Here is a 13,010-nt window from a genome sequence, read left to right on the forward strand (position 1 = left end):
AGGATGCATGGCAGGCGGCCTGAAGAGGAACACAGGGTGGAACGCCTGAAGGATTCTCCAGAGGCTGTCAAGATGCGTTGTCTCCAGCAATCTTTTATTAACCTGACTGTTTAAAAGACCTGAAGCTCCTCGGTTTGCAGTGATGACTCTTGAACTTCTTGGACGAGCCCAACTGCTTCTGTGGCAAGAACAGACAATTCCGATCAGTGGAGCCTTTCTGACCCGAGATGAAGGGGCTGTGGGTCCAGAGCCCCCCAGTCTGTACAGACAGGGAGGTTTTAGTTGGAAACTCCCTGGTCAGCTTTCCGCCCACGGCTCCCCACACAGCTGCTGGCTTCCATGGCGATGCCAGGGAGCACCTTAAAGGCAGCACCTCGACTTCCCAAACCTTGCCACAAAGACCCTGACTACTTCTAGCCCTGATCCTGCTTCTCTACCACAGGGGACGAAATCTTCACTCCTGCTCTGGTCGCAAGGGTAAGGGGCAGTGTCTGCACTCAGGCAGTCATCCTGCAGACCAGCCGTCTTGAACCCGTTCTGTGGAGCCCGGCTTCGGCACACGTGCAAACCAGGAGGCAGGCCCCCCTCCCCATCAGAGCAGCCTTGGCTCTTACCTTATGTATTGTCAGCTTGGGATTTTATTTGCAGAAAAGGTTTTTTTTTTTTTTATTTCTCTCAAGAAATTGAAAATCACTAGAGGAAGCTGCTATCATGCTAGCAGCCCTGGAGGTATGACTCACCTTCCTGCGCTTGAGGACCATCTCCCGGTCCACTTCCATCCCCTCTCTATCCCCAGGGCCCTTCTCCCGTGGGCGCCTTGGCTTCTCATCCTCATCATCTGTCAAAAAGTCATCAGTGTTGTCCCCATGCTCAGTGCCTCCCAGGTCCTTTCTGGTGAACAGCTCGGCTGGAAGGAATAGAGAGATGGGCTGTTTTAGGTTGAGTTCACACCTGTGCAGGGGGCTGAGTGGGAGAGCCATCAGCCTGGGCCCCGGGCTTGAGGAGCACACACAGCGGGAGGCAGGAACAGGCCAGAGCCCACTTGCTGCTGACAGGAAATGGACTGGACAGCCGAGACCCAAATCCACGGGACGGGGAGGGGACACATTCCCGCTTACGTGGGTACAGGTCTGTCATACTGTCGTCACTGTCACTTGGGGCGCCATCCTCATTGCTGGATTCGGGTTCCCAGAAGGCTTCTCTGGGGTGAGGTGGCCCGTCACTGTCCATCTGGTCTTCCCTCCTCCTCCTCTTGTGCAGGAGGCAGGCAGGCACATACTCCACACCCTGCTCCTGGCACTCTGCATCTGGGAGACAGGCCAGCACACTGCCCAGTCCTCCCTCATCCTCTCGGCCCCCACACGCCACCCACTGGGTAAAAATTAGTGGTGGCAGGTAAGTACCATCAGCTCAGTTCCTCCCAGGAGAGGAGGGAGGCTAGCGGGGGTGTGGGTCGAGAGCCAAGAAGATGGTAGAGGTCTCCTGGGCCACCAGCACCAGCCAGGCTCTAGGGAGCAGCAGCTGGAAGGGCACTGAGCAGGCACCGATATAAGTGCAGCTTGGCATGGAAGCCGTGTCGGGCTGTCTCCAGGAGAATGAAGTCCCCTCGCAGGCACTGTGGCCAGGACCCAACCCTGGATGGTGAGGCTCAGTGGAAGCTGGAGCCAAGCCTTGCTGACCCTTGGCTGGGGGTGGAGGGGCCAGGATGAGGCTTCCATGGAAGGACCTCATTGGAGTCACACTGGTCCCTCCAGCACTGAGGACTCAGGGAGCCCACCCTGGTGTGGGGGGTGCTGACTGACCCCTGGTGAGGAGGAGGGCATCATGGAGGGGCCAGGCTGCTGGAGCTTGCCCTCCGTTGGCACAAGCCTCTCCATTCCAGTGCAGCTCCCTCACGGGGAGAGGGGATGGGGGGAGCTGGCTCTCACTGTCACCCCCAAAAATTCCCACCATTGTCCCTCACGGGGTAGACGAGTCCTGCTGGGCCTGGCCTTGGATGTCACTGCCCACTTCTGCCTACCTCCGCAGCCCTAGCCCGCTTCATCTCTGCCACCCGCTCCGGGCCCACAGCAGCCTTGTCCCCACCAGAACCTGCATCCAGCATCTCCTCACAGCGCCCTCGGCGACGTCCCTCGCCGCCATGCTCTGACTCCTCCAGGCCACCACCGAAGAGGCCTCACTGCCTCCTCGTCCTGTCTCAGCTCCACGGCCCCGCATCATCATTACTCTCTTACTCAGGGGGAACCCCAGCCCAGGCCGCCCCCCTACCCGCTGCTCCTTCCTGCCCATGCCTAGCGCTGAACGTGATTGGAGAAAACCAAACCCCCAGGCTCTGGGCCTGCGCGGAATCTCTGCAAGGTGCCCAGGGAATGGGTGTCCTGCCTTCCCAATCCTCCACTTTCACCCTCAGGTGGAGACCGGGTCTCATTTCTTCATTGGGAAATAAAGCCTTTGGACTTGTCTTCCTCATCTTCCCAGCATCAAACCCACCTGACTGGGTCCCCATCCCAGTCCTCCCTTCGCCCGCCTCACAAGGCTACAGTCTACCACCCCTTTCCAATCTGGCTCTGTCCCCACCATGCCACCTCAGCTACCTTTGTCAAATCTCAAGGTCACTTTTCTGTCCTCATCTTTCCTTCAGTAACATTTGATAAGAGTCTACCACTTTCTCCTTGAAACTCCTCTGTCCCAGATACCGCTCCATCCGGGTCCTCCTCACCATCCTGGGGCTCCTCTGTGCTCAGGCCCAGCCCTGGCCCTTCTCACCTGGCTCCATGGATGCAAATGCCATCTCTATGTCAATGACTTCATCTGAGTGCTGACCCATGTTTTCAACAGCCACCCTCCCTGATACACCTCCAATTAAAAATGTCCAAAGGGACTTTTAATTTCCCCCACAAAGCCTATCATCTAGACTCCACTCTCCTAACTTAATGACACGTCATCCACAGGCGCACAAGCCAGGAACTTAGGATTCACAGCTGACTTCTTCCTCGCCTCCCTCCCCTCATCTACTGATTCTATCCACAAAACAGCTAAACCTGTCCACATCATTCCATCTTCCCTGCCAACACCTGGTAACCCGACTGGGTTACCAACCCAGCCACCACCGTCTTCACCTGGGTGATTGCACAGCCAGGGTGCCCCCTCTGAGCAGAAGTGATCCTGAGACACAAACTGTTCTCTGTCCCGGCTTTAATCCTTTCAATGCATCCCCACTGCACATGCTCCTGACCACGGCCTCCAGGACCCTCTGTGGTCTCATCCCCACCTGACTTTCTAACCCCACCTTGCACGGGGGCACAATGGCTGTCCTTCAGAACGTCCCACAGCCCAGTGTTTTTCTGCCTCAGACCTCGCAAGGACCCTTTCCTCTACTTGGAGCACCTCACCCCCAGTCCACACATCTCTCAAGTCTCAGCCTCAAGAGAAACCCTCGGAGAGCCTTTCCCAGGCCTCCTGCGTAGGGCAGGGCAGGCCCGCCTGGCGTCCCCGGCACCCTTCCCTCCACAGCTCTTACACAACCTGCAATCACTTGGGAGTCTGCTCCTTGCTGTGCACCTGTCTCTACCATCGTTGCTCTCCTCACTGTGACGGGACCGGCCGGTGCATCCACCAAGTATTGCTGAAGGATGACCGAGACGCCATTTCTGCCTTCTAGGGACGCTCCTCCTGGGCAGTCTGGGTACCCCATGGCTACTTACATTTACGCAGAGCTCTCTGGTACCGCCGGCCCTGGGTATGCCTTAGCACATGCTCCGGGGACTTGTTGATGTGCCGCAGAGTGAGTTTGCAGAACAGCTGGTGCCTGAGGGGCAGGGAGACCTGGTTTGCAAGGACAGTTCACAAGCAAGGATCCAGACCAGTGGGCCTCCACCATGGCTCCATCTTGGAATCACCGCCAGAGAGTCCGACGGGGGAGGTCTACGACGTGGCCTGGGCATCAAGCAGGGCCAGCCCGGTAGCATAGTGGTTAAGTTTGTGCACTCCACTTCCCGGCCTGAGGTTCACAGGCCTGGATCCTGGGCAAGGACCTACGCACCACTCATCAAGCCATGCTGTGGTGGTGTCCCACATACAAAATACAGGAAGATGGGGACAGATGTTATCTCATGGCGAATCTTGCTCAAGCAAAAACAGGAGGACTGGCAACAGATGTTAACTCAGGGCCAATCTTCCTCACCAAAAAACAAAACAAACAAAAAAAACTCCCAAGCAGTTCCACTCTGCAGCCAGGGTGGAAAAACCACTGATACACACTGACTGTGGCCTCACCGTTTACCTGGAAGAGAGACCTAGCCAGCCTCACCAGATGGCTGCAGCATGAGAATGCATGTTCAAGGCTTAGCCTGGCAAAATGCTCAATAAGTGGGAGCATTCGCCATTGCCCACACACTCTCAGACAAAACCAAGCTCTCCTTTAAAGCTGTGAAGCTAACCAAGCACCAGTGCTCCAATCCTCTATGAAGCCCACAGGCCAAGGTGACAACCCTCCCGTCTACAAAGCAGCAAACATGCCCCCGGGGCGGGCCTCAGCCGCGATCCGGGTGACACAGCCCCAGGACGCCCGCCTGGATCCCAGGTCTCCTAACTCACGGGAAGGCAGGCCTGCAGAACTGGCGCGTCCTCGAGGAGCGCTCACCCAGCGGGAGGGGTCGGACTTCGGAGTCTGCAGCCCAGCAGCGGCCAGACTCAGCGCTAGAACTGCCCGCCTGCCCGCCCGCCCCCGCCCCGGAACCCTACGGTGCCAGGCCGCCCTGCCCACATACGGGTTCTTGGTGCTGGGCACGATGTGCGGCTCGAACTCGGCGTAGTCGAAGGCCGGGGAGGCTCGAATCAGCCGCTGGTACTTCTTGCCGCGAGTGTAGACCTGGAGCTCGGGCAGGCGGCAGGGCAGCTCGTGGCCCGTCAGAGTGCACCTCACCTGCGGGCGGGTGGAGCAGTCGGAGGCGGGTGCTAGGGGCAGTGAAGGGGTCCTGGGGGGCGGTTGAGGGAAGCCGGGGGCGGTGGGAGGATACGGGGGGGTCCCGGGCCCCCGGGGGCGGTGAGGGGGTCCAGGACGGTCAGGGGCACCCGCAGACCTTGCTGGCGCCGGGCTCCAGCCGCAGGCTCGGGTGCTCGCGCAGGAAGGCGCGCACGTCGGCAGCAGGCTCGCCCATGGCTCGGCGGCCCACGGAGCTGGGAGCCGGCGCCGCTGGAACCACGTGGGGCCGGGGGCGGAGCTCAGGGCGGGGCTCGGCGGCGCCCCGGAAGCAGATGCCGGCCGCGCCCCGGAAGCGCCCGTGGGCCGGCGGGGCGATGGCGGCTGTGTGGTGGCTGCGGCTGCGGGCGGCGGGGCCGGGGCCACTCCTGCGCGCGGCGGCCGCGGGGCGGGTGAGCGGGGCGGGGGGCGGCGGGCGTGGGGTGGGGCCGGGCTGGGGGGCGCGCCCGGCCTGGACGAACTCAGCCCGCCCCTCGCGTCTCCGCAGGCCCCGGCCGGCGCGGTCAGGAGCGTCCTTGCGGCCCCGGCGCGCACAGGTGAGGACTGGTCCCGGTGTGACCCAGGCCCTGGGGAAAGCCCCCTGTCCCCGCGCCCCGCCTCGCGAGGCCGTGGGCACCGAGAGCTCTCGCGACAGCCCGGGGCTGGCTCCTCGCGCGCTCCGGGTCACACACACGGCCGGAGACGCTACCTTCCCAGCGTCTCGTCGTGCTCACCAGGGGCCAGCCTAAGTGGGATCCTCAAGGACAGCACATGGGGTCACCACAGTTGACGTGTTGCTTCTGAATGCCCAGCGAGGGCGTTTTGGTGCGTGTAGAGTGCTGTACACAAATAGCTCCAGGCCTGCCTTGTTACCATCCACAAGGCCCACGATCCTGTCAGTTGATGGGACTACCCCTCTGAGAGCTTAAAGGCACTTTGCGTGTACACTGTTCTGTCTTTGCGTTTATGAGCAATGAGAGAGGCTGTTAAGAGAGCTGCATAAACCACTCTCCTGAGTTTGTATCATATTCCTGTCTCTCTGCACAGGACTGCAGCCAGTACTGGTGCACCTCAGTGCAGTAGAATACATCTCAGCGTATTCTTGCATAAAAGGCATGAGGTGGTTGCATGAATTACCCAGGGTCGTGTTTCGTGGTGGAGCCAGGACCGAGCCCTAGGTCTCATTTATTCAGTCAACAAACATCCATTGAGTGTGTGCCATGTGCCACGGACTGGGTTAGGAGCTGGGCTGGACACAGGTGCTGCTAGTTGGCTCCTGACTGTAGGCTGTGGTCTGTTCACTCCTCCTGTACCACATTTTCTCTGGCAGTATTGGCGGAGTCTTCTCGAGGAATTGGCTACTCCAGTTCTATTTGTTTTAAGGGTTCTGACCCCATGCCAGTGTTGTAAACCTTCCTAGGGTTGGCCTGGAGGCCGAGCAGGTGTGGCAGTTCCGCAGCCGAAGCACCTGCCACGAAAGCGGAAGATGACTCCTTTCTGCAGTGGTTCCTGCTTCTCATTCCTGTGACTGCATTTGGCCTGGGGACATGGCAGGTAAAGACTGGCCTCTCCTCTCGTGGTTCTGAGCCCTTGACCCTGTGGCCATCTGCTCGGGCTTATGCTCTGTTTACGTAGGTCCAGCGTCGGAAGTGGAAGCTGGAGCTGATTGCAGAGCTCGAGTCTAGAGTCATGGCCGAGCCCATCCCTCTGCCAGCAGAGTGAGTGTTGGTGTGGCTGCCCGCCTTGTGCTGGTCTCACCTGAGGTCAGCAGTGGGGCCTGGCTTCGGCTTGCCGTCCTGACCCTCAGCCGGGAGCCCTCAAGATCAGCTGCCCTGCTGAGCTTCCTGCTGACACCCGACTGCCCCTGGAAAGCTGCCTAACGTATATAGAAAAATCTTATCTTTGATTCTGGGTTTCAGCCTTTCAGGTCTAGTGTACCCGCAGGATCCCCCAGAGTGCTGATGGCCCCCTGTAGCAGTAATTCTTAGCCGGTGGGTGAGGGCAGACAACGCCCTCATGTCATGTCCTGTCTTGACATGAGAGTGGGGTTTTGAAAAAGTGCCCTGAATGAATCTACTGCCCTCCCACATCTGGAAGCACTGCCCTAGAGGGACAGATACATTCAGCAGAGCCTGCCATTTGTGGGAGCAGGGAAGTGTGCCATATTTGGCTGGCAGGTGGGGTTTTGGCCTATATGTTAAGTTCACACAGTTCACATTTTAGCTTCTCTTAAAGACTTGCACTGTTTGGCAGCACAGATCCACATTCCCACTTGGCTTCAGAGGGGTCAACTTCCCTGTTTAGAGGGCGTGGTTTGCAGCCCCCAGATTTATCCTCCTGCTCCACTTCTTCCCTCTCCCATGTAGCCTGATGGAACTGAGGAGTCTGGAGTACAGGCCAGTGAAGGTCAGGGGCCACTTTGATCACTCCAAGGAGCTGTACATGATGCCGCGGACCATGGTGGACCCGGCCCGGGAGGCCCGGGAGGCCGGCCGGCTCTCCTCCTCAGCTGAGAGCGGTGCCTACGTGGTCACCCCCTTCCACTGCACTGACCTGGGGTGAGTGGGCTGTGTGGGGGCTGACTGGCCTGCCAGGTGCAGCTGGGCACACTCACTTTCATCTCTTTCCTCTCAACTCCCAACTTTGGTAAGACCTAGGGAATCCAAGATACCCAGAAAGCTTCAGTTCCTTGATGATTGAAAATTTGTAATTCGGACATTAAGCCAATTCATTTAATTTATTACTGAACAACTTTTGTATGTTAAGCTCTGAAGGGGAAGGAGAGGTGAATGAAACAGGCTGCTCCCGAGAAACTGTCTAGTGGCCAACACATTCTGGTGCAGCATGGGGAGGGGCTAGCAAGACAAACCCGAGAGAAAGGAGCCCTCAGCTCTGCCTGGAGGGAGTCAAGTCAGGGAACGCTTTCCAGGGGCCTGTTTGGGCCAAACCTGGAGTGAAGAGATGGGAAGGAAATGACATGGACGGGGTGGGGGGGGCTGCAAGATCCATGACTAGAGCAGCTTCCCAAATGTTAATGTACAAGGGAAACCCCAGAGGCCTTGTCAGCCTGCAGCTGCCTGGTCTTGGGTCGGGGTTGGGCCCCAGGGCTGCGTCTCTAGCGGGCTGACAGGCTGACTAACGTCAGCTGACTAACGTCAGCTGACTAACGTGAGCCAGGCTGCCCCCTGAGGCTCCCCGGGCCAGGAGGGGAGATGGGAGGCAGGTGCATGAGGCAGCTGCTGCAGTAGTTCCAGGGAGAGTTGGGCGTCAGCTTTGGCCCTGGTGGGGTTGGTCATGGGTTGCATGTTGCAGTGGGTGAGGCAGAAGGAAGAAAACAGAAGAGGGGTAAAAAAAAATGGGGGGGGCTCTTAGCAGTCAGGCCCAGGGCAAGAGAGGAAGACTGTCCCAATGGCACACACTGCTTTGGGAGTACCCCCCCCCCCAGCTTGTCTCCACTGGGTCCTGTTTCAAATCCTTCCCTGCTACTATTGTTCCTGATTATTCAAAAACCCTCCCCGACCTGAAATAGCACACCTTTATTACTCTAGAATCACCATCCTGGTAAATAGAGGGTTTGTCCCCAGGAAGAAAGTGAATCCGGATACACGGCAGAAAGGCCAGGTAAGAGGCAGGTGAGCAGGACTCTGTAGAAGCCACCTAGTCTCCGTGCAGGCCCCTGAAGAGCAATCGCACCTTCCTTTATAGATCGAGGGAGAAGTGGACCTAGTCGGGATGGTGAGGCTGACAGAAACCAGGAAGCCCTTTGTCCCTGAGAACAATCCAGAAAGGAACCACTGGCATTACCGGGACTTGGAGGCCATGGCCAGAGTCACAGGCACAGACCCCATTTTCATTGATGCCGACTTCAGTACGTGGTGACCAGCCCACCCTAGAAGATCAAGTAGCTTTGTAAATACTGCTCTACCTCCCTCTAAACCCTGGACACCTCCCAGTTACGTCCATTCTACTGAGTGGGAGGAGGGATGGGGGGGTGTGACCCAAAGAGGGCAGCACTAGGGGGCTGGTTGGTTACAGTAAAAGGCATTACTGAAGTGACTTGAAATTGGCCATCCAGAAAGGACAGCTCTGGGCAAGAGCTATGGAAGGTTCCAAAAAAGCAGCTGGCCATTTAGCCTGTTAAGTGCTGGAGGCACAAGAGATTGTGAGGACTGACTGCGCCCACTGTCTCTGCAGAGAGCACGGTTCCTGGAGGACCCATTGGAGGGCAGACCAGAGTCACTCTGAGGAACGAGCACATGCAGTACATCCTCACCTGGTGAGTCCCAGCCCCCACTGCTCCCTCGTCCCTCCCCTTCAGAACCCCGGCAGCATTCACTTTCTTCCAACCCCAGGTACGGACTCTGCGCAGCCACATCATACCTATGGTTTAAGAAATTCCTACAGCGGACTCCTGGCATGTGATGGGACTAACTGATGTAGCCCTGTCCCTGGTCAATTAGGAAGTCACTCAATAAGCATTACTTCAAAAGATTTGATTTTATGTTGCATCATGTACTATTCGTATAAATAAACCTCCACACTACACATATTGTGCCTGCCTTCTTTCTATCTACATCTGCTGGCTGATCAACTCCAGGCCTGGTTCAGAATGCTCAAGTACTACACAGGAGCAAGCAGTGTAAAACGGGACCGACTCACACAGTAGGTCTGACACAACTCAGACCCTATGGGGGATAATGACCCTGGGTTTGAAAACGTACTTGCCATCATCCCAAACTTACTGGTAATCAGCTAATTACCTTCAACCCAGAACGCACAACTGACACTGACGGAAGGAGAATTTTTATTACTTTTTTTTATGTACAGAAAACTCAACGGTGTACGCTCAGCCCAGCTTGGTGGCCAGTTCTTTAGCCTTTGCCTTCTCCAGCTTGGCAATGCGAGCCACCGATTTTGGACCCAGGACGTTGCCTCCCCAGTGACGGCGGATCTGCAGAAAGAAAGGCAGTCAGCTTAGCCTGTGGTTTTGAGGCTTTCAAGGCATGCTAGTCCACGCTGTTCTAGCCAAACAGAACTGCTCAGAAACAGTAACACTTGACTTCCCCAAGACAGTACTCTACGTAGAGTCACTCCTTACCTCGTCATATCTGTCATTGTAGTTGGTCCTGATGGCTTCCACCAGCTTAGCCAGAGCTCCTTTGTCTTCCCTAACAAGGCAGGGGGGAAAAAAAAAATGGGTCAGTGGCCTCTCAATGGTCCTTCCAGAAATGAGAAATGCCTTCGTTTTTAGCTCTAAACATAAGCCTTTTACCTCAGATACAAAACTGCCACATGGTTTATTCAGATGAAGAAATTCTTAACCATCATTGGCAAAGGCTCACACGAATGTATTCCTTCAAGCTAAAAGATCTGATCTTTAAGGTGAAATCCTGAAAGACTACGTGAACTTCTAGGGGTAGGGGGGCATCCCCTATTGATTCCTGGGTGTTTGGGGTACACTGCATACTCACGAGTTGACTTGTGTGAAGGCAACGGTGGTGCACGTCTTCCTGTGGACCAGACGCCCCAGCCGGGCCTTCCCCTTGATGATGCAGTAGGGCACCCCCATCTTCCGACACAGGGCAGGCAGGAAGACGACCAGCTGGAAGACACCATTAGCTCTAGAGTGTATTTTGATCAAAAGCAATAATTTAAAAGCTAGCTTAGTAGCAATTGCTCAGTGTTAAAAAGCTCATGTATTTGCACTTCAAGGTTTAATTCAGTGAAAAGTTCACATCATTGCAAGAGCCACAAGTTGGATCCTTTGTCAGTACTGACAGTCCCGGTCCCCCCACCTTGGCCTGATGTGCCCGACTCAGTATTCAGCTTCACTGTCTTCCCCATACCGACACAAAGACCCAATCTAAGTGCAGCAGCCAATGGCTGAAAAACAGCTCAAACGTACCTCGATGGGATCCACATCATGTGCGATCACTACCAGCTGAGCCTTCTTGTTCTCCACCAAGGTGGTGACAGTATTAACCCCTAGAACACACAATCAGCTCGCATGAGCACAGGAGTGTCTGTGCACGTCTGTATGGTGTGCTCTTAGAAGCAGCTCTCTGGCGGGCCCGGCTATGACTCAGGGTTAAAAAGCTTGGATTCTACTCTTCGCTGTGACTCCAAGTGAAGAAATTCACCCATCACTGCCAACCGCCTGCCCCACCATTCACCTCCGTAAGGAGGGGCCCACTCACCTGCTCGGAGGACAGGTGGCCTCTTAGTGGGGACATCCCCTTTTCCAGCAGCTTTCTTCTCGGCCCTGGCCAACAGTCGCTGCTTCTTCTCTTGCTTTGTCTCTGGTCTGTACTTGTGGGCCAGCTTAAGCAACTGAGTAGCTGAGAAAATACTGTCAGTTTAGGCTTGTAATTTAAGTTCTAATTCTGGTCATTTAGTGTAATAAATGCTACATCACTGTCCTGAATATGACACTTGCAATTCAAGAAATCTCGGGCCACGTACACAATCTCTACAGTTATGCCACCTTCAGGCTCCGGAACCTAGACAAAGAATCCTAAGCTTTAATAAACCAACCTACTTCAAAATACCCAGCACCGCTCAGAACGCCTCCGATCTAGTACTGTCAACAGAAAACATAACCGCGTCCCTGCCTAAGAAACCCCTCCCCAAGGCTGGTTTCATGCCACAGCACCTCACCTGTTTGGCGGTCCAGGGCCTGGGTGAACTGGTTAATCGCGGGAGGTACTTTCAGCCGCTTATAGAGGATCGCCCTTTGTCGCTGCAGCCGGATGTAGCGGGGCCATTTGACAAAGCGGGTGAGGTCCCTTTTGGGCTGGATGTCCTGTCCTGAGACGGAAAGGGCAACACTGAGTGAGGCTCAAACTCACTGTCAAGCTCGTGTCTAGGGCCACGCGGAAGGGTGTAGGTGCATCAGCGATCTTGGTGGTTTGACAAGTCGTCACCATCTTTCAGATAGCAAATATTCTTTCACATCATCTGCACACACACACCTGGGACCACAGGGGACACGAGCGACACCTCTTCCCACTCAACGTGCGTCCGCTGCGGGAGAGGCAGCTCTCGCCCGCAAGCCGAACCCCGAAGGCCGGCATCCGAGCCGAGTGCTGACACGCTCAGACGCGCACGAGGCCACGCCGACGCCGCAGCACTGTCGCCCCCGCAGAGGGAGACCAAGCACCGAGCCACCTTACAGCGGGAGAGGGGCAAACGGGGCCCCAACCCGCGACCACCCGCGCATCAAGACGCGACGTGACCTGCTGTTGCAGCAGCTACCTCTCCCCGTCAGGAGCGACGGCTGAAATACAGCCCTCTCCCACACTCCCCTTTCTCACCAATGCCAAAATTCTTGGGCCGCTTCTCGAACAGGGGGTTCACCACCTTCTTGGCCTCCTGCTTCTTCACGACCGCAGGGGCCGGGGCCACCTTCTTCCCCTTGGCCTTCTTCCCTTTCGGCTGCGCAGAAAGAGGAGCCGTCAGACCACCTCCTCCGCCGGCGCCTCGGACGAGGGCGCACGGGGCCCTGCCCGGCCGGGCACCGGCGACCTCGGGGCTCAGGAGCCCTCGCCGTCGCGCGGCAGACGCTCACGACCCCCGCACGAGCCCGGCCCCCGCCCTGCTCCGCGGCCCCAGGAGCCGGCGCACACAGCGGGGCGGACTCAGAACCCTCGCCCGAGGCCCCTGGGCGGCCCCCACCACCGCGAAGAGCCCTCGGCCCCAGCCGCCCCGGCCCCGCATTGCGGCGCTGCGCTCCCCGGATCCTCCTCCCCTGGCCGAGCCGCCGGGGACTCTGCCCCAGCCCAAAGCCTCTGTGTCAGGCCCTGCGGGGCTCCCCTCGCGCCGGGCGATGGAGGGACGCCCGCGGGGGTCGCGCCCCGAGGAGGATGGCAGGGGATAGAGCCCGGACCCGGCGCCAGAACAGGAACCCACAAATCCACTCACCATCTTGGGCGGCTGGATGAGAGAGAAAGAAAAGGGAATTGTGGGTAATAAGTATGAGCCCTCGGAGCTCGCGAGAACTGCTGCTTGCGCGGGATTTCGGGCTTAAAGCGACAGGGCTCCTCTCGCCTGC

The 13,010-nt window shown here is 57.3% G+C and overlaps 3 protein-coding genes and 4 non-coding genes across 8 annotated transcripts; 1 reads left to right on the forward strand and 6 right to left on the reverse strand.

Moving 5' to 3' along the window:
- Positions 1–73: 73 nt before the first annotated feature.
- On the reverse strand, positions 74–5,222 carry SURF2 (surfeit 2). The gene is made up of 6 exons (XM_014782296.2): positions 5,082–5,222; positions 4,770–4,924; positions 3,705–3,808; positions 1,119–1,307; positions 741–907; positions 74–178 (listed from the first exon to the last, which is right to left on the reverse strand). Exons 1-6 carry the CDS (start codon positions 5,157–5,159, stop codon positions 98–100), a joined length of 774 nt encoding a protein of 257 aa, XP_014637782.1. The 5' UTR covers positions 5,160–5,222; the 3' UTR covers positions 74–97.
- A 19-nt stretch (positions 5,223–5,241) lies between these two features.
- SURF1 (SURF1 cytochrome c oxidase assembly factor) lies at positions 5,242–9,505 on the forward strand. 2 transcript variants are annotated; one of them, XM_087418847.1, is made up of 9 exons: positions 5,242–5,373; positions 5,469–5,517; positions 6,381–6,514; positions 6,596–6,678; positions 7,327–7,518; positions 8,509–8,581; positions 8,666–8,828; positions 9,155–9,236; positions 9,313–9,505. In XM_087418847.1, the coding sequence occupies exons 1-9, from the start codon at positions 5,257–5,259 to the stop codon at positions 9,380–9,382; spliced, it is 963 nt and encodes a 320-aa protein (XP_087274973.1). In that variant the 5' UTR covers positions 5,242–5,256; the 3' UTR covers positions 9,383–9,505. The 2 variants fall into 2 exon arrangements, with proteins under 2 accessions (XP_087274973.1, XP_087274974.1); XM_087418848.1 differs by lacking the exon at positions 9,313–9,505 and having other exon boundaries at positions 8,666–8,869.
- Positions 9,506–9,747: 242 nt separating this feature from the next.
- Positions 9,748–12,899, reverse strand: RPL7A (ribosomal protein L7a). Its single transcript, XM_004423621.3, has 8 exons — positions 12,881–12,899; positions 12,274–12,394; positions 11,618–11,767; positions 11,158–11,298; positions 10,866–10,945; positions 10,432–10,562; positions 10,059–10,128; positions 9,748–9,911 (listed from the first exon to the last, which is right to left on the reverse strand). The coding sequence occupies exons 1-8, from the start codon at positions 12,881–12,883 to the stop codon at positions 9,807–9,809; spliced, it is 801 nt and encodes a 266-aa protein (XP_004423678.1). The 5' UTR covers positions 12,884–12,899; the 3' UTR covers positions 9,748–9,806.
- LOC147913172 (small nucleolar RNA SNORD36) lies at positions 10,229–10,293 on the reverse strand. The gene has a single exon (XR_015549063.1). It is a non-coding gene; the product is annotated as a small nucleolar RNA SNORD36 (small nucleolar RNA).
- On the reverse strand, positions 10,633–10,705 carry LOC147913173 (small nucleolar RNA SNORD36). Its single transcript, XR_015549047.1, has one exon. It is a non-coding gene; the product is annotated as a small nucleolar RNA SNORD36 (small nucleolar RNA).
- On the reverse strand, positions 11,038–11,112 carry LOC147913174 (small nucleolar RNA SNORD36). The gene has a single exon (XR_015549054.1). It is a non-coding gene; the product is annotated as a small nucleolar RNA SNORD36 (small nucleolar RNA).
- Positions 11,848–11,922, reverse strand: LOC147913175 (small nucleolar RNA SNORD24). Its single transcript, XR_015549055.1, has one exon. It is a non-coding gene; the product is annotated as a small nucleolar RNA SNORD24 (small nucleolar RNA).
- Positions 12,900–13,010: the final 111 nt, after the last annotated feature.

The sequence above is a fragment of the Ceratotherium simum genome, chromosome 29 (genome assembly GCF_057802395.1).
Source record: "Ceratotherium simum simum isolate JZ-2026a chromosome 29, ASM5780239v1, whole genome shotgun sequence".
NCBI lineage: Eukaryota > Metazoa > Chordata > Mammalia > Perissodactyla > Rhinocerotidae > Ceratotherium > Ceratotherium simum.

Coding starts and splice junctions, on each gene's coding strand:
- SURF2 (XM_014782296.2), bottom strand. CDS start 5,159: ATGGGCGAGCCTGCTGCCGACGTGCGCGCCTTCCTGCGCGAGCACCCG. Junction 1,308..3,704: donor CCAGAGAGCTCTGCGTAAAT/GTAAGTAGCCAT, acceptor CCTGTCTCCCAG/ATGCAGAGTGCCAGGAGCAG. Junction 179..740: donor TGGTCCTCAAGCGCAGGAAG/GTGAGTCATACC, acceptor TTCTTGCCACAG/AAGCAGTTGGGCTCGTCCAA.
- SURF1 (XM_087418847.1), top strand. CDS start 5,257: ATGCCGGCCGCGCCCCGGAAGCGCCCGTGGGCCGGCGGGGCGATGGCG. Junction 5,374..5,468: donor GCGCGGCGGCCGCGGGGCGG/GTGAGCGGGGCG, acceptor GCGTCTCCGCAG/GCCCCGGCCGGCGCGGTCAG. Junction 8,829..9,154: donor TTTCATTGATGCCGACTTCA/GTACGTGGTGAC, acceptor CTGTCTCTGCAG/AGAGCACGGTTCCTGGAGGA.
- RPL7A (XM_004423621.3), bottom strand. Junction 11,299..11,617: donor GGCCCTGGACCGCCAAACAG/GTGAGGTGCTGT, acceptor GTATTTTCTCAG/CTACTCAGTTGCTTAAGCTG. Junction 10,129..10,431: donor GCCTTCACACAAGTCAACTC/GTGAGTATGCAG, acceptor CTGCCTTGTTAG/GGAAGACAAAGGAGCTCTGG.